This window comes from Wyeomyia smithii, chromosome 2 (assembly GCF_029784165.1).
Source record: "Wyeomyia smithii strain HCP4-BCI-WySm-NY-G18 chromosome 2, ASM2978416v1, whole genome shotgun sequence".
Classification (NCBI taxonomy): domain Eukaryota; kingdom Metazoa; phylum Arthropoda; class Insecta; order Diptera; family Culicidae; genus Wyeomyia; species Wyeomyia smithii.
Genome location: NC_073695.1, coordinates 90,050,797 through 90,071,151, shown reverse-complemented (window position 1 = coordinate 90,071,151; position 20,355 = coordinate 90,050,797). Strand labels below are relative to the sequence as shown.

Genomic DNA, 20,355 nt, shown 5'->3' with positions numbered 1-20,355 from the left:
GCAAATTTCTAAAGACCTGACGAAGGGGTACAAGGCCGTGACCGAAATTTCCAAGGTCCGACCTAACAAGCTCCGTGTCGTGGTCAGTGATCTGACACAGGCCAATGCTATCGCTTGCTCTGAGCTCTTCACACGCGAGTATCGCGTTTACATACCCGCACGAGACGTGGAGATCGACGGTGTCATAACCGATTCGAGTCTGTCTGTCGAGTGTATCCTAAAAAGCGCAACCGGTTGCTTCAAAAATACCGAAACACAGGCGAAGATTTTGGATTGTAAGCAATTGCGGTCCATGTCTCTCGTCGGCGGTAAAAAAGTTTACACTCCGTCAGACTCGTTTCGCGTTACGTTTGCCGGATCTGCACTCCCTAGCCACGTCTCGATCGACCGGGTTCGTCTGCCTGTGCGATTGTATGTACCCCGTGTTATGAATTGCACCAATTGCAAGCAGTTAGGCCACACAGCCGCCTACTGCTGCAATAAGGCACGATATAGTAAGTGTGGGGAGACTCATGCGGAAGATTCTTCCAGTGTTAATGCAGAAAAATGTATTCACTGTGGGGAAAACCAGCATGAGCTCTCCACATGCCCGGTGTACATGCAGCGCAGAGATAAAATCAAGCGGTCACTTAAGGAGCGTTCAAAGCGTTCTTATGCTGAGATGCTGAAGAAGACCGTGACCACTTCTACCATAACATCGAACCCCTTTGATCTGTTGTCCTCTGATGAAACCGATTCTGACGATTCATCAGCGGGAACATCTTATGCCAATCCTGGGGAGTCTAGGAAGAGGAAAAATGTTTCTTCTCCTAAACTTCCCCGTAAAGGTCCTAAGATTTCCCAAAGTGTAATGAAAAGTACGAACAAACCAAACAGTGCTGCGGAAAAACCGAAGCAAACTCCTCCTGGGCTTGCAAATTTAAAGTCCCAGAAGGAGTTCCCAGCACTGCCAGGAACATCTAAAACCCCAGTTGTTCCTTTTGCACATCCAGTTGATGAAACAAACTCTGGATTAGTGAAATTTTCTGACATTGTGGACTGGATTTTTGAAAATGTACCCGATCCAATTAAAATTTTTCTTACAGCATTCCTCCCAACAGTTGGATTATTTTTGAAGCAGTTGACTGCCCAATGGCCCCTCCTTGCAGCGATTGTATCCTTCGATGCCTAATTCAACTGCGTATATGAAGGATTCTATCTCTGTCTTATAGTGGAATTGTAGAAGTATTTTACCAAAAATTGATTCGTTTAAAGTTTTGATAAATAAAAACAAATGCGATGCATTTTCCCTTTGTGAAACTTGGCTTACTTCAAACATTGATCTCAACTTCCATGATTTTAATATTATTCGCCTTGATCGAGACACCCCATATGGAGGAGTACTTTCAGGGATTAAGAAGTGCTATTCTTTCTATCGTACTAACCTCCCCTCGATTCCAGGCATCGAAGTTGTCGCATGTCAAATGACAATACAAGGTAAAGAGCTTTGTATTGCCTCAATATATATTCCTCCCAGAGCACAGGTTGGGCAACGGCTGCTCTTTGATTTAATAGAACTTCTTCCCTCGCCACGTTTGATTTTGGGAGACTTCAACTCTCATGGTGTGGCTTGGGGTTCCCCTTACAATGATAACCGCTCCTCTTTAATCTATAACCTTTGCGATGACTTCGACATGACTATTTTAAACAACGGTGAAATGACACGTATCCCGAAACCTCCAGCGCGCCCAAGCGCTTTGGATCTATCCTTATGTTCGACGTCGCTACGGTTGGATTGCACATGGGAGGTAATCCTCGATCCTCACGGTAGCACAAACGGGTCAACTCGCAAGCGACCAATTGACATTCCGTATGACCTCACACGGAATGTCGATTGGAAGTTATACGAGGAAATGATTTCAAAAGCGGTCGAGTCGATTCAACATCATCCACCACTTGAAGAATACAACCTCCTCGCGGGCTTGATTCTCGACGCCGCGTTGCAAGCCCAAACGAAGATATATCCCGGCGTAACGATCAAAGAACGGCCTCCCACTCCGTGGTGGGACCAAGAGTGCTCCGATGTCTACACGCAAAGATCCGACGCGTTTTTGGCCTACCAGAAGGGAAGTATACCCGACGACTATATACGGTATTCGGAGCTTAATACCAAGCTTAAAAGCCTGGCTAAAGCAAAGAAACGCGGATATTGGCGTCGGTTCGTGAACGAGACGTCGAGGGAGACATCGATGAGCACTCTTTGGAACACAGCCCGAAGAATGCGGAATCGCGTAACGGTCAACGAAAGCGAGGAGTCTTCAAGTCGGTGGATATTTGATTTTGCCAGGAAAGTATGTCCGGACTCTGTTCCTGCGCAAAACTTTGTTCGCGATACGTCTCCGGGTCACGACGCGATAGAATCACCTTTTACGATGGCAGAATTTTCAGTTGCCCTCCTGTCCTGTAACAATAACGCACCTGGGTTAGATAGAATCAAATTCAACTTGTTGAAGAATCTACCCGGCAATGCCAAGAGGCGCTTGTTGAACTTGTTCAATAAGTTCCTGGAGCAAAACATTGTACCGCAGGATTGGAGGCAAGTGAAGGTGATCGCCATCCAAAAACCAGGGAAACCAGCTTCTGATCACAACTCTTATAGGCCGATTGCAATGCTATCCTGTATCCGGAAATTGATGGAAAAAATGATACTCCGTCGTTTAGACCATTGGGTCGAATCAAATAGTCTACTATCAGATACTCAATTTGGCTTCCGCCGTGCCAAAGGGACGAATGATTGTCTTGCGTTGCTTTCAACAGATATTCAGCTGGCGTATGCTCGCAAAGAACAAATGGCGTCTGCGTTCTTGGACATTAAGGGGGCTTTTGATTCCGTTTCTATTGACATTCTTTCGGGTAAACTTCACCAACAAGGATTTTCTCCAATTTTGAACAATTTTTTGCACAATTTGGTGTCCGAAAAGCACATGCATTTTACGCACGGCGATTTGGCAACTTTTCGCATTAGCTACATGGGTCTTCCCCAGGGCTCATGTTTAAGCCCCCTTCTTTACAACTTTTATGTAAATGACATCGACGAATGTCTGGCAAATTCATGCACGATAAGACAACTTGCAGACGACAGTGTAATCTCTGTTACAGGAGCCAAAGCTGCCGATTTGCAAGGACCATTGCAAGATACCTTGGACAATTTGTCTGCTTGGGCTTTACAGCTGGGTATCGAATTCTCTCCGGAGAAGACTGAGATAGTAGTTTTTTCTAGGAAGCATGAACCTGCTCAGCTTCAAACACAATTAATGGGTAAAACGATTTCTCAGGTTTTGGTACACAAATATCTTGGTGTCTGGTTCGACTCTAAAGGCACCTGGGGTTGTCACGTTAGGTATCTGATGAAAAAATGTCAACAAAGAGTGAATTTTCTTCGTACAATAACCGGACAATGGTGGGGAGCCCACCCAGGAGACCTTATAAGGCTTTACCAAACAACGATACTGTCTGTTATTGAGTACGGGTGTTTCTGCTTCCGCTCCGCAGCAAACACACATTTGATCAAACTGGAGCGAATACAATATCGTTGTTTGCGTATCGCCTTGGGTTGCATGCAGTCGACCCATACGATGAGTTTGGAGGTCTTAGCTGGAGTACTACCATTGGAAAACCGCTTCTGGAGCCTGTCTTCTCGCATTCTTATCAAATGTGAGGTCTTGAACCGTCCTGTGATTGAAAATTTTGAAAGGTTAATCGAACTTAATTCTCAAACCCGTTTTATGACATTGTATTTCAATCACATGTCCCATAATATTAACCCTTCTTCGAATATTCCAAATCGTGTCGACTTATCAAATACTTCAGATTCTACTGTGTTTTTCGATACTTCCATGATAGAAGAAACTCGTGGAATCCCGGATCATTTACGCGTGCAGCAGATCCCCAAAATTTTTTCCAATAAATATCGAAACATCAACTGCGACAATATGTTCTACACTGACGGATCACTTCTTGATGGGTCCACTGGCTTCGGTATTTTCAATAACAATTTAACCGTCTCCCATAAGCTTGATAATCCTGCTTCTGTTTACGTCGCAGAATTGGCTGCAATTCAGTACACCCTAGGGATTATCGAAAAAATGCCCACGGACCATTATTTCATCTTTACGGACAGTCTCAGTTCCATTGAGGCTCTCCGATCGATGAAAGATGTTAAGCACTCTCCGTATTTCCTGGGTAAAATACGGGAACATCTGAGTGCTTTATCCGAAAAATCGTATCAGATTACCTTAGCGTGGGTCCCTTCTCACTGCTCAATACCGGGCAATGAGAAAGCGGACTCTTTTGCTAAGGTGGGCGCAACAAACGGTGGAATTTATGAAAGACCAATTGCCTTTAATGAATTTTTCTCATTTGTACGTCAGAATGCGATCATAAGTTGGCAAAATGCTTGGACCAGAGGGGAACTGGGAAGGTGGTTACATTCCATAATTCCCAAGGTGTCGACGAACCCGTGGTTCAAGGGGTTGGATGTAGGTCGGGATTTCATTTGCGTGATGTCCCGGCTTATGTCCAATCACTATAGATTTGACGCGCATCTCCGTCGTGTTGGGCTCGGGGAAAGTGGTATCTGTGCCTGTGGTGAAGGTTATCACGACATAGAGCACGTTGTTTGGTCATGCCCTGTACACCGTGACGCCAGGTCTAAATTAATAGCTTCCCTGCAGGCCGAAAGTAGGCAGTAGGCTGTTCCTGTTCGTGATGTCTTGGCGAGCCGTGACCTATCCTACATGTCCCTTATATACGTTTTCCTGAAATCCATCCACGCCCCAGTTTAATCCTATTCCCTTCCGCCTACATCCAACCGAACGACAAGAACACGTTAAGACCCCGGATCCGGAAACAGCAACTAGACCCGCACGATACTCTCAAGGCCCGAGGGAGACAACCCAATATGCCAGTCCGTAATATCTTGACCCAGCAGCGGAACATGTGTTTACCTATGGCAATAAAAACCATCATACAGTAACCCAGTGCTTTTAATGCAAAATATTATAGCTTTAAGTTACATTTAATTTCAGCTCGTAGTCGGCAGCGAGGATAAAAAATTTGCTTTTAGTTATTAAGATACTTTAGAAAGTAAGCTACCAGATATAATTGGCGCCGTTAAACATTGAATTGTATTTGTGCCGTGTCAAATAAATTATAGATGAACAAAAAAAAAAACTCTTCACTGATTAGTTAATGTTAGCTAAATAAAATAATTCGAGAATCCTTTGAGAGTTTCACATTCGTCCAATAACAAAATATAATAAAACTTGACACGATGAAATATTTTTTCATGACCATAATGAAACATAAAGTTTGAAAATAGAGACCACGTGGTTTGCTCTTCAATTTGCCAACCCCCTCTGTGGTCTTCCATGGTCTTTTGACTAACTCCTCTGTACCCCTATTATTGACATCGTGGTTTAGAAACGGCAGTTAGGCTTTCTCGATTTCGAGCACGATTCGACTCGGAAGTTATGAATACTATCGGAGAATAATTGCATAGCTTTATTAAGGTACAATAAAATTTGAATAGTAAAATCATTTCACTCAACTTAAACCCATTAAAATCCCGTTTAAAATTAAAATTAGAAAGTTATGATAATTGCAGTCATACTAGTTGGATTCGCTCATCATAACCGTCTAAACTAATCCTTTCTTCCTTCCAAATTTCTTTTGCATCCTGGTTGATGCATCGCTTTAAAACTTTCATATTTAATTTGCACGAATTGCAACGCTTGATTTCAACCATTCTCATATATAATTCACGATTTTTACCATCCACCGGAAACGCTTTCTGCAATTCTAATCGAATAGTTGCACAATTTATGTCTGTTTCTTTACAGCCCGGTCCCATACCTGGTATGCGCCCGCCTATGGGAGCTGGATCACATCAACCGACAAAATCCGCCAATTCAATGGGTTTCATAATGCCACTTTATACCATCGGTATAGTTTCATTCTTCATCTACACAATACTGAAAGTAAGCACAATATGGGACGGCTTTTGGCACTCTCTAGATACTATGCGTTATTTATGATATGCAAGCGATTCAGCACCAGATGATTTATTATTGTTTTTTTTTTCCCGTTTCACTTTTTTCCCTCGCCATCAAATAGCTCGTATTCAAAAAAACGCCAACCGCCCCTTATCCGGAGATTAAACCAGATCCGGCCTTCAGGAATGAGGTCTTCTCGACTGAACAAACGTACATCAAACGGCCTGACAGTGGAAACACGAAGCTAGGTACGTTGCCTATGTCATATTCGTTTGTCATTTACGCATTGGAACTTCTACACCAGTTCACTAATACCAGCAATCGCACATAATGTTTAAAAATTTGCATTCAACACTAAAACCTTGCCCAAACATTTTTTTTTCATCAATTGTACAATTCGGAAACAATATTCGCACCATACAATCATTAATCCAGCAACGTTTACTTTACATATATGCATAGCCTGGAAAGATCATAGCGCAAGTAAGATGATCAGTAAGATGTTTTTATACATTTTATAAAAAACATAAAAACAAATAAAGACATTTCACGTGTTGTCAATGTGCATTACACGCACCATTTTCCCCCATATGACCATATCGATACCATCGTTCTCCATTTTTTAATACATTTAATTCTAGCTGTCATACCAGTCCATATTCCAGTTTAAATTTACTAGTGGGGACCGTTCAGCAAATCTGTCGAAGCATGAAATGTTTTTATTGATAAATCTTTTATCTTTGAACAGGCAGTCAATTGACTTTCTTTTTGATGCGAGTATATTTTCCACGGTTTGTCTTTAGTTCTGAAAAAATATCTAGAAATGTCCATTCACAATAGTTACCTTCTACGTCAAATGTTTAGCTGAAGAGGATATACATATTTGCAATCTGATCTAAAGTGAACTACCTCAACTGTATTAAGAATGACTTTTTAAAGTGGAACTAACACGCAACGTAAGCAAGCAAATCGTCTGTTAACCTGCCCTCCCCTTGCATTCCTGGTAGCCTTGTTTATGTTTGTTAGTCCCCGGTAGATTCGAACTAATCGTTTGCTAGAAACGAAAAGTGGTGTGCTTTTTGTTTGATTGCCTTTTTCACCCCGACGACCCTGAATCACGCGAGTAGTTTATAAAAAAAAAAAACATCCCTTACGGGAGAAAATGTATCTAGTCGCAATGGTTTTGATAAAAAGATAAAAACGATCCAGCCTCCCACAAACGATGAAAGCAAATAGTGATTTAGCCGACTAATCTCAACAGCTCCGAGCTTTGCTCGGCTAGATTAAGGTTTTGGTGTCACAAAAAAAAGTTTCAACAAGGATTTGATAGTCTTATGTACGCTCACAGCACACATTTGTTTTACGCAGTTCCGGTAAAATGAAAAAAAAAAACTCAATTTCCTCAGTGCAAATCATTTGAAACGTAAAATCTCAGGATTGCGTTGGAATAAAAAGATATTTTTACATCAAAAGAATCAGAAATCTGATCCTATGATGTTTGGTTCTCACTTTCACGTTTCTTTTCATGAAGAAAATAATCGGATTTCACAGATATTTACATTCACTTCTGACGGCGCAAAGATAATGAAACGTTACATTCTTTCTCGAATGTACTTTGCATGTTAGTAATTAAATATGTTAACGATAAAATTTGAGCGGGGGCCTAGTGTGGTTGGTAACGTCTTCGCCAACCACGCTCGACGCCTGGGTTCGAATCCCACCGCCGACATAGGTGTCGATGGTTGTGAGGTGGCGTGATCCACTCACAACCAACCCAACTGGTCTAGATTCAATCCTAGCCGACACCGGGAGATTTTCTGGGGCGAAAAATCTCTGAGATCACGCCTTCCATCGCATGAGGAAGTAAAGCCGTTGGCGGACCGGCGCCAATGAACGGATCGTGAGTTAGAGTACTGGGTGTGGAGTCGCCTCCCTGGGCGTCGGTGATTGGCCACAACAGTGGCGGAACTAGACCGACGGAAACTAAGCGAGAATAAAAAAAAAAACAATACAATTTTTCCATTACCTATTTGGTTAACCAAAAAAGCGTCTAAAGTTGAGTTAGTTTTCATCAACATCTTTAAAAGTTGAGTTCATATACATTTACTCTTTTTTTTTTTCTTCATCTATAACATTTACTCTTTGGCAACACTGTTATTTAAAAGTTACACTCTCTCGTTCTCGCACACTTGAAACTGTATTTTAGAACAAAAGTAAGACCTATTGCGGCAAAAGCATCTCAATGCATTTACCGTAATTGCGTAATGTTAGAATGACAAGATGAAAAAAAATTCAAATGTACGTTCTACAGTGAAGGAGGTGTGTATTAAAAAAACGCTTTTGAAATAAAAAATCCAGGATACTGACTGACTGACTGACTGATACTGACATTTATGTCGATTGCAAACAGGCATAATTTGCTTGTTGTTATCTTGTTATTATTTTTTTATGTTTGATTAGAGATGTTTTAACTACTAGATAGTTATTCGCGTCGTTTGTTAATTTGTTGTTGTAACTTTTAATCTTGACACCAAACAATTAAATATAGTCTTAAAGTATTCTTAGATGTTAATATAAATGACAAATTTGCGGGCAATAATTTTCCTATGAAAATGATGAGACAGTTTAACAGTAGGCGCGGATTAGAGGCGAAATTTTTCTTCAGGCTTGTCTTTTGTCTTTTCCGTTCACAATTAAACTGAAACTGTGTTTCCACTACATCGAATTTTCAAAGGCACAAGACTCGGTGATAAGTAATGCATTAACTATTTCAGAGCCTGGTGCTTTTGAAAATTCGAAGTGGTGACTCGGAGTCGGCCGTTTGTGGCTTTCACCTTAAGAATTTTATTTATGACTAGTAATATTTTGATGGTAAAATTTGTTCGTATGTCGCGTTTTGATGTTAATGCGGATCTCTCAGTTTAAAGTGCAATATACTATCGTTTGTGGAATGTTGGAAAATTATCTAAGCGACTTGTATTATACAGTATAATCAGCAAAACAATGAGAATTCTGCGAAAATTGAGATTAATCCTTGTGAACACACTAACACATTTTTTTTCATCTGATCTTACATAAAATGCAATGTTAATCCACCTTAATATCCTTTGGAATGATACGTTTACTTGTGCGGCACATGCAGTTTTTAGTGATTAAAGTTTATTGCTACCTAGAATTTGAAAATGTTAACCATTTTTTTTAGGATTTCATTTAATTTTTAACTCTCCCCTCCATACCCTCTTGTATTGTTTGTTGTTTGTTTAGTTTTTGTTGTTGGATTTGTCCCATTTTTCTTTCTAGGCCAGCCGATCTCAGGCACAGAGAACGGTGTTCCTGCTTCAGCGGTTCCAGTGCCCTGTACCGGCAACGGTCACTCGGTGCAGGCGGAAATAAGTGGCGACTACGAGAAGTTGGCGGCCAAAGCAGAGGAACATCCGGCGACAGCGGATTTACATGCGGTAGAATGTGAGCAAAAGGATTTCTTAGAACAGGACAACAGCGTCACTCATGCACTGGTGGATGAACCAAAAAATGAGCAAAATGTTACTAGCGATGAATACGATCAACCAAAATACGATCCTACTATCGAGAAGGTAGACGATGGATTCGATTTGCAAAGAGCTGTACAGCATAACGACGAACAAACAAGTGGAACAATCTTAGCAGAAGTAGCGAGTCAAGTAGTTCAAGAAGTGTTACAAGAAGCTGGAGAAAAAGTAGATGAAGTAGTGGAATCAGTTGCAATAGAACTAGTGGAAAGCGTAATTGAGCAAGCTGAAGCATTTGTTGTTAGTGAAAGGAAAGAGAATGATTCTGAAAAATCAGAGCTTGAAATCTGTTTCAGATCATCCGAATTCGAAGCACCACAAGATACTAACGAAAATAAAACTGCAATTGCCGAGCCCGAAGGTTTTAAGTTGTCAGCACCATTGCAATGCGTACCGAATGAAGAAAACGAAGCTCAATTGTATGATAACGCAACAATTGCACCAGAAAATGAAATAAAAATTTCGAGCGTAGCATTGGAGCAGAACATTTCTGGAAAAGAAGAAGTTCCTTATGTTGCGGAAGTATCAGTAGAAGTAGCTCAAGCTACGCAAACGTTAAGCAACCAACCGGTTGAAGAAAGAGAAATAGAAACAACTGCTTCAGATATTGTTGCAGATATACTAGAATTGGTAGATCAAGTAGAAGCTGCTCCAGTTGCTTGGATCGAATCGAAGTCTGATACTGAAGGTGTCGAAGCTAGTGATATGCTACGAGAATCGGAAACCTTCGAACCCGAAAACGCAGTTTCCGTTGATATGATGAATGATTCTGTCTATACACCGTCGCTCCTCTTACAAACTGATAATATCGTAACAGAGAAGACTGAAGAGACAGAAACAATTGGTACAGAGCCTATAGAAAATGATTTGCAGGCGGTTGAAGCAGTTAAAGATGCAACGGAGGGAGAAATATATGCAGGGGCAGAAAGCGATTTTGCTGAACAAATTCATGATATCGAAGCTTTCAAAACAGTAGGCCTTGAAGTTGTAGAAAATGTTTTAGAAAAGGTGAGTGTCGTTTCCGAATTCGCATTCCCAGAACAGGTTACTGAAAAGGAGACGGAGGAAGTTCTTGAAAGTGTGCAAACGGTCAGTTTATTTGCACCGAATCATCAATCACCAAACATTGATGCCGCACAGGTTGATAATGCGGACTACGGTACTGTAAGTGAGAAAGAAATACCGACTTTTGGGGAAGGATCGATTCCAAATGAATGCAGTAAAGAAGTAAAAATATGCGAAATTGAACTGGAAATATCACCGGACGAAGAAGAAACAGCAATCAAAACGATTTCTTCCACGTTGGATGAAGCTATGGTGGAACAAGAAGAGGAACGAGAGATCAAGGCAATTTCGGCAGATCTTGAAACAGAGGTTCTAGAGCAGGTTAAACCAATCGCGGATGATGAAATGGCTGGACCACCGGTAGCGTTGTCTACCGCAGATAGTCAAATTGATGACCATGGTATCACTGCTGATGACAAGGAAAATATTACAGATGTGACTACTGAAATCGCTCCAGAAATTGTGGCTCCCACTGAAAATATTAAAGAATCATTACCAAGTCAAGAAGATTCGTTTGAAACAATCGAGGTCGAGGAAGAGATTACATTTGAAATTGAACTTGAAGCATCGCCTAATCAAGAAGAAATCACAATCAGAAATATTTCTGCCACGATGGATGAAGCAGTGTTTGAGCAAATTGAAGAGCAAGAAATAAGAGCGATTGCTGAAGATCTAGTGACTGAGATAATAGAGCAGGCAGAACAAGTGGCGATCGAAAAATCTACAGCAGTAATCACAGAAATTTCCAACTTGGAATGCTCGTTCGACAACCGTGTTGACTCTGACGAGACAATTGTTCCGGTTGAAACTAACAAAGATGTTTCAGAAGTGATGATTTCCACTAAATCCCTAAGTGATTTAGAGGGTCAGTCTGAAGTGAAGCCGACTGAGTTTGCGTCATCGGATTTTGACTCTCAAGTACCGAGTAAAATGCCAGAAACTTCAATGACAGTCACTGAAACTTGCGAGATCGAAAAGGGATCCACGAATTTGTCACCTTCTATCAACTCTGAAATAGAACCATGTGTTGCGAAGAACTTTGACAACGCAGACAAGAGCAAAGAGCCTCCATCATATGAGTTATTATCGCAACATACCGAACCTTGTTCCTCAGAAATAGAACCTACTGGTGGGCAGACAACGGTGGAAACACCAATGAAAAAGCATGTTACTTTTGTTTTATCCGATTCTTCGGATCAGTCATCCGTGACCGAGAACTCATCAGAATCCTCATCGCCTGGCGAATATCCACATAAACTCGACGACTTTCCCGTTCAAGAATCAGCGACAGCAAAACTAGCTGCTGACGAGCCAGCATCTGAGAAGCCTACTCGCATAGATGAAGTAACAGAATCCCAAGAAAAGGATACTACATGTGTAGAAACTGTGCAACAAACAGAAGAATCATCTGTGTTGGTGAAAGAAACCGTTCAACCTTCTGTTGTGCTAGAAAGCGAATCCAAAGCTATCGATAACCGTGATCTTGAACTAGATAAATGCGAAGCAATTAAAAAGTCTGAATTGTCTGTTGCTGCTGATCATGAACAAGCGGATGAGCTCTCGAAGGAAAATATATACTCAAATGTCCATCAAGTTGTGGAATGCGTGGTTGAGCCTGTTTTAAAAACGGAAAAAGATTTATCAGTTAAATCTGATGATACTGAACAAGTAGAGGATGCAATGGATACGAACACAGTTACGGCTTCGAGTTCCAGTACCATCGAAGAAGTCATAATTAGCCAACCTACTCAGACAGCTGCTGTGAGCGAAGTAGCACCTGAATCGGACAACACTTCATCAGCGGTCCCTTTCATGGAACGATGCGTTACTGCTGTAGAAGTCAGTGATTGCGTAGACATAACTTCCGATGATGCTAAACTATTGGAAACAAAACCACCACGGATGACACTTGCAACTACTACAAAAGTAGATGACTCGGTTAAAAAATACAACGAGGAGCAGACTGAACTTTTGATTGATGACGAAAAACCGGGAGCTAGTTCTTCAGAAGAATTTGTTGCGCTAATAGACGAGGAAATAGTAGAACCTTGCATATCTGCCACCACGAAGGAACTGGAAGCTACCGTGGAGAACGAGCAGACTTACACTATTCCAGAACACGAGACTAGTGATAATCAGACTACCGAAATATTTTCTTCTGATGAACCAATTCAACCCGCATTTCAAGAAAATCTTTCTACGGATGAAGCAAAACCTGCATCTTTCGAGAAATTAATTCCTGACAATGGGCCGCCAGAGCATGTTGCCGAATCGCTTACTGATGAGAAACAAGCAGAAATTATTAAAGAGGTTTCAGTGGAAGATATCCCCTCTCATATTGATACGAGTGTTGAGCAGTCCTTGACTGTAGCAACAACCGAAGTTATGGTTGAATCAGTCGATGAGACACAGAAACAAGACTTTGTGCATAATCTAGAACGGCAAACAGATTTGCACGTCCATCCTGAAGAACAGGATAAAACTGAAGAGGAAACTGTTCCAGAGTCCATAATCACTACCGAAGATTTGAACGACACTCGATCGAATGATCCTGTGATTTATAACGGCGACGAAACTTCTGCTGAAGTAGTTGTTTTCAGTGATGACACTGCAGAATGCCATTCCGAAAAAATGACTGAACCCGATACAGCGACTCGTTCTACGGAAGGGCTAACCATAGAAGAAATTGTTGACGACAATGTGACCGCAACCGAAGAAGGTAAAACAATCGACGAGTTTATCATCAAACTTGACGTCGAAAAGATTGATACTTCGGAGATAATTTCGGAAGTCGTTGAAGAGAGCATCGAAATTCCTTGTACGACGAGAGGTGCAACTATTTTGGACGTAATTTCCGAAAACCAAGAAGAACTTCAAACTACCGAGCCTGATGTAGTGGCATCCAGCGATACCACTTCTAACGAACAGGTAGGACATGTGGAGGAACCTAGTAGTGTTGATGAACTAGAGCATGTAACCAAGGAACGACTAATAGAGCGCACACTGACCGAGGCTACGGCCGTGGCGAGTGAGATTGAAACAATCGTAGATCACATTATCACGGAAAAGATTTTGCACAGCACCCCGCCAACCGCCGATAGCCAAGTGTCAACACTCTCGGAAAGCAAGGACCAATCTGTACCACCGAAAGTAAGTGAGCCACTAAGACTTGCTGCTTCCGCTGCTAAAGTAGTTGAAAGTATCCTTGTCGAGGACAAGTTTTCGGCGACGAGCAGCGCAACGCCAACGGTCCCTGCCAGTAGTTCCTGTCCGGCCGAGGCCAATAACAACAATAACCACTTGAAAACGAGTTCTGATACTAATCAACCCTCTAGTTCCTACAATCAGTCACAAACAGAATCAACTTCATCTTCATCATTCGCCATTGAACTTAACTCATTCAACAACAACCAAACGGAAGATGATTCGGCTGTAAGTATAGAAAATTTTGTACCAGTTGAAGGGTTGAGTCAGGCCATCGCTCCCGAGCACAGCACAGCCTTATCCAGTAGCAGCAGCACCGTCGCCTCAAACACCATCCCGGAACAATACGAAAGCAGCAGTAGTGTGACCGCCATTGATCAAGTACCGACCAGTGTCAGCAACGTTACTAATCCTAAATTTCTTACTCTGGATCTAGTTAACTATAGTGCTAGTGATAGTAGTGGTAACAATAGCAATAGCTCCGCATCCGCTTTGACTCTGTCGCGTAATGCTGCGGGTACTGCTGACAACAGCACCGTCCTCACCGACAGTAGCAGTGACCAACTGATGGAACTCGATCTGTTGCGTAGGAAATTGGACGAAACGGAACAGGCTATGACCAAAATAATCGCCAAGATAAGTGCCATCCCGAAGGGCCAGGTTAGCTGATTTTGTTTGGGTTTTGTTGTCCTCATTTTTTCTTTTTTGTTACCGATTTCTTAGAGATACTGTTTACAAGCACAAGATTGTTATGCTTTAACCTATTTCGATTTCCCGTTCCCTTTACACCCAACAAAAAATATGCAATAAACGAAATTTATGCTAAGTAACTACACTTTCGAACGAAAACAGTCCAATACGTATGACATTTGCTGGCTGTCGAGTGACTATTTTGTTAGAATCCTTTCCTGGTTGACAGATAGTGTGATTTCAGTGCTTTTGTAGATTGTAAGATTTGTGTCAAAGATATGATGCTGTCGGAAATCCGCGGTGCAATAACTTGGGTTCTTAGCCTATGTTTACAAAGAAAACATCAATATGGTGATCGTTTGTACTATTTTTACAGTTGTTGGTTCTACAGTTCTAATATCATGTAAATCTGTGCTTCTTTTCTCCACGGGATATGATGCTATTCAAAATCGTGCTGTCAGTTCGTCATTTATTTTTGAACGTTAAAAGTTCAAAACTTTTAGTAAGTTGTAACTATTAGTAACTGGAAGAATTTCAATTTGTCATGACCTTTTAACCTTAGTTATCTCTTTGTTAGAATTACGGTTTCATTTTTTTGCTTTATTTGAAAATAATCATTTTGAGAAGTATATCAAATGTTAGATCATTTCAACTTGAAGTCGCTTAGTTTTTCTTTGTAGAATTGTAATTTTCATTTGTTTGTTATATGTATTTGTAAACGCCAAATCTTCTTATCTGTTCAATTTATAATCTCAGTAGGCGACAAAGAATTTTTCCTTCTAAGGAGTGTATCGAAAAGTAGTTGTAAATTTTCAAATATCAAGATTAAGGTGGTAGTGAGTAGAAGACATCACGTGGTCACCACGTGGTCGACTACGAATTTTCAGCGTAACTAGACTCGGGAATAGTTAATGCGTTGTCTATGAAAACACTATTATATGTTTTTATCACCATAACAAACATGATGATATGTTTTCACAAGTGATGCATTAACTATTACCGTGTAGTAAGCATCTGAAAATTCGAAGTTGACCACGTGGTGGCTTGAAGTCGGCCATTTAAGGGTTCGACGCACTTCAACCTTAATACGAAATTATTTTGAAAACATGAAATAGAACAATTTATTATAACTAATCATGCTCGTATCTAATATTCACGATTCTTTTCGATACACTATTCGTTTCAATTTGATATGATATTATCTAGAAACTTTTTGGTCTTCCGCCATTAGTCGAAAACCAGTCTCCAGCAAACTTGTTTAGCACAAAAATCTTAATTGGAATTGGAAAAATGTCATTTGTAACAATCATAACTAGTGAACGAAATAGCGAACTGTTAGTGCGTGTATTTGGTCATAGTTTTGAATCCATGAAACAATTCCCGAAAAAAACAAATCGTTCACATTGCATTTATTTTCCAATGTTATTAACTAATTTATACGCGGCTAATCCTCAACCATAGCAATTATGTGTGAAATCGGAGAAAGCGGTAAAAACCCGAGACAGTTTACTTGCGAAACTTAAAAAATTTATCCGTTCACTGAAATCACAGTTTATGTCAAATATATCGGCAACTGGAACTGCTTATCAGTAGAATTAGATGTTGAAGTGGGGCAGAAAATTAGAGAAGATAAGTCGAAATCGGACATGTTTCTGGATATTTTTCGTTTACCTCCCCAGTGGCTCATTTTGAACAGAGTTAATTGTTTTATCCCGTCACAAAATATCCACCCATTAGTGATTTTTTCGACCAATAAATTCAAAAAAAAAGTTTCGTTTTCAACCTGAAGGCAATCCTATTTTGCCAAATAAATAAATTATTGAGTAACTAATCGATATAAACTATTCCTTATTTTGTTTCTCTTCCATATGAAAAACCGAACCGATCCGTGAAACGAAAAAAAAAAACATAAATCCGTTCCAAATTTTGACACACCGTCACGCACACATTCACATTGAACGACAATTCTATCATAAAACTTTTGGTCTTCTCACACGTAAACGAAAATTCGAACCCGATTATCTAATTAACAGTCGTCACGGCTATTCAAGGTCTGATTAGCGCAGCAGATGAGCAGTTAATAAAAATAGATAACATTAAAAAATCGGCGAACAACTTAAGCAAGGTTAGAGCACAAATTGATTTTGTTTTGCTAGTATTTTCCACTTTATTCTACATTTCACTTAATTTTTTTTAATAGCCCGTTGTTTTGTTTTTGCCAAAATATACCCCATTTCGAAGACAAACAATCGATCCGTTACTTTCCAAAGCATATTTAGTACCCACAGTAAACCTAGAAAGAGTCTCCAGCGTGTAAGATGAAAGCAAATTAGATACTAATTTGAGTACATAGAGCACAAACAAAACGCCAGCAACTGAAGGCTCTTCCTGATCTGGATAGCATCTTTAGTTAACCCGAATTGTAATATACTAAGTTGAATTTATTCTTCATACTAGAGCGTGCATTGTCCTTTTGTTACCACTACTGATACACACACTACTTTTTTTTGTAAATTCAAACAACTTACACTTACATTCATGGTTTGTGAAACTAAATTTTGTTCATATTTCTTTGTCGGCTTAACTTTGTGTATAAATAAACGAACAGATTTAAATTGTTTTTCAATTGTTTGGCAATAATCTCTTTATTTTGGCTTGTACTTTTGCCTATTCCCTCTGTTCGGAATCACAATCTAATCCGATCTTACTCTCAATCGCTGCAATCGAAATCACCTCGAACAAACAGGAAACAGAAGAGACGGACAACCGAGAGGCAGCCGGAAAGGTGGTGCCAAAGTCCAACGGGCACTTAGTCGAAACATTGGATAGCACTATTGAGAGCGATACAAACGAGGATGAACAACAGAATCGACTTCCGGATACGGACGAGGAAGCACCAACAAAGACCGAAAAGCAACACCAGCATGAAACTGGCGCTGTGCCTAAGAAACGTGAACCTAGCGAAGATCGTGGCACCTTGAAAGTGATACCCATGGAAAAGAAGGCCAAGTACGAGATGGGTAGGCAGAGCAGTCGCCCTGGTACCCCGTTGCAATCTGTTACACTAGATTCGGTACAATGAGTTGCGCTTCAAGTTTAGTAAGTGGCCTCTATTAACTCGCACATTTTATTCATTCTCTAGGCGCTCGTCGAAGCAGAAGCATCTGACTCAAAGTGTATTCTATTGGATTCGAAAGCACCACAGACATCGAAAGTTGTTGTCGCAGATCCCGACCTTTCCATTGAGACCTTAGATGCCACCCATAAGCATGATGAAGAAGCGCCTGTAAGTATTAAACGTACTTTTTACAGTTTTCTTGTAAGTTGCTTTTTTTATTCCTCTATCTGTTTGATCGTATAACAGTTTGACTTAAACCTGATAGTCGTATTCGAGTCGGTATCGAATCTGAACCAAGGTCGGAGCTTGGAACTTAACGTACTGTTAGGATCTGAACCGACCACGGTTGTACATCCCTCATCAGCAGCAAACCGAGTAGCGTCTCCGACCAAGGAGGTAAGCTGCAAGTTTCTCAAGAGGGCAGCAATGTGGCGCTAGCTCTGATAAATAAGTGTCGTGTGATATCGAGTGATATTGTGAAGTCTTGTTATGGCAATTGGCTGATTATCAGCTCACACAATTTGCCATTTTCCTATAACCCTGTGATCCATAACAATTCATTCCACTAAGTTATTAATGACCAAACCGAGTGATTTGACTTAGGTAGTATCAATGTATTTATCTTCCATTTTTGAAGCTTGAAGTTTCAAATTTTCCAAAAATATCATAACCTTATGAAGCATGTTACGCAACTGAACTAATACATATGGTATTTTTCGATGTTAAAAAAACTCAATGAAAAGAAATATAGCAACGAAAAAAAGTCAGAATAATGAATGGAAAACTATCAGTATAGACATTTAGTGATAGTTCCCATCACTTATGAGGAAACATCCACCGTAATCATTGAATGTATAAAAGGTATTTTATTACCAGTAGCCAAACCGATACGAATTTGGCGTCAATGTTAATTATTAAGCCAACATTGTTTTACCTAACAAGATCTCGTAGACATCTCTGCTTCTGAAACTTTCCAAATAAATCCTTTTTCCACTTTATAACAACAATAACGGTCCAACCAGTAATTCAAACGGGTTTCTTTCATAATCATATCATTCCACTCACCGTTGAGACTAATTTTGTTTTGTTTAATTTTTAAGGTGGTACTCAGTGGAAAAATGAAACTTTCGCTTGTTAAACTGGACGACAACGATAAAAGTTCAAGCAGCGGTAATTTTCCACTTACAATCATATGACATTAATTTTACATTTCAACTTTTTTTTCAGCTACGGTGACAGAAGTTAAGGACAGCGCTGAGGAAAAAGACGATACATCCCGTGAACCGCTGAGCCCAATGAGAGGAAATGGGGTAAATTGATGGAAACAATTTAAGATTGGGCTTACGAAAGTTAGTTGCGAACAGGAGAATGATTGCATGAGTCTCTTCTCTTAGGAACTTATCGCAAGAGCACATTAGATGGAAAGGGTTGATATCGGATATCTATATCACTATCCCATTTCTATTGACTGAGAAAAGCAGACACGCGTATGTTAGGACAAACTATGCGACATCTGCTGAAAAAAAATGCGGCCAAATTATTAATGAATTATTTTTACATCTTTGAGTAGGTTGTATCGTAGTTTTCCTGTACATGTTTATGCGACACTGTAACTTTGGCTCAATTTTTCGGGACATCTTTCGTCCAAAAACACGGCTAAGCTATATACTTACATGCTAGACTTTAAAACGTCCCTATATTCTATTATTGTCAGTTTTTATTACGTTCTTCCAATATGATATGGTTGCAATCAACACTCGTATAGATTTCGTATAGAGGATCTATTATAACCAACAATACTCTTATCTGTTGTCTTGCTTAAGTTGATCACCCAAGCTCAGTCCAGTTAATATATACCTATTTCAGATAAATTGTATACTATATACAACAGCTGCATTGTATGACCGTTTTTAGCTCAGGCCTCGGTTGAAATAGCCTCATATAAATTGTTACCATTATATGGCAGATATTCTGCTAAAATAAATGAGTAGTTTGTGAAGTTTCACTTAACTGTAACCATGCGGTAAAAATAATGAGTAGCGTCTTATTGTGTCGATGCAAGTGAAATAATAAATGAAATTATGTTACACTAGTTTCTTATTGATTGATTAACAGCATTTCCAAAAGCCAAATAACATACATGTTTACGATCATCCTATCCACAAAACCAACTTAACGTATATCAAATGAAATAGCAAGAACCGCTCCGATAGAAAAGAATCAAATCCGGGGCAACCGTTTTCAACAGCGTGGAACTGGGTTTGGAAAGCGTTGGGAGACTGCTAGAAGCAACGTGCGATCAATTTGAAAGTGACGATCCTGCTGATATATCCATCTGCTATTTGAATCTAGAAAATTCTTTGTCATCTGTATAACTTCCAAATTTGTTCAAATATATTATATTTTTTGATGAATACGTATGAATTTATACGTGTATGTGTCATCAGTGCATATATGCGAATTTATGCATAAAGACTAAAGAGTTGGTCGAAAACCTGTACAACTAAAGATAAATCCGCTTATGTGACAACCCTGCATGTTGCTGTTATTGAGTAGCCATCCTAATCCTTACGGCCTGCGGTTATGCAATAAGTTGAACATTTATGAATGAGTCCCATCGTAGCTTGCACGCAACATTATATGCGAGTTTCCTGTCCAGTATGTTGTGTGAAAGATTGTGTGTTGCACGAAAGTTAGG

General features: G+C 40.1%; 1 protein-coding gene across 1 annotated transcript in view; it reads left to right on the top strand.

Moving 5' to 3' along the window:
- The window catches only part of LOC129720824 (uncharacterized), a 49,106-nt gene extending 29,357 nt beyond the window's left edge, over positions 1–19,749 (top strand). The window contains exons 5-12 of the mRNA XM_055672632.1: positions 5,880–6,017; positions 6,154–6,280; positions 9,333–13,573; positions 17,286–17,612; positions 17,682–17,825; positions 17,904–18,053; positions 18,758–18,827; positions 18,885–19,749. Of these exons, the coding sequence (XP_055528607.1) occupies positions 5,880–6,017; positions 6,154–6,280; positions 9,333–13,573; positions 17,286–17,612; positions 17,682–17,825; positions 17,904–18,053; positions 18,758–18,827; positions 18,885–18,976 (5,289 nt within the window). The 3' untranslated portion in view covers positions 18,977–19,749. The remainder of the gene's footprint in view (positions 1–5,879; positions 6,018–6,153; positions 6,281–9,332; positions 13,574–17,285; positions 17,613–17,681; positions 17,826–17,903; positions 18,054–18,757; positions 18,828–18,884) is intronic.
- Positions 19,750–20,355: the final 606 nt, after the last annotated feature.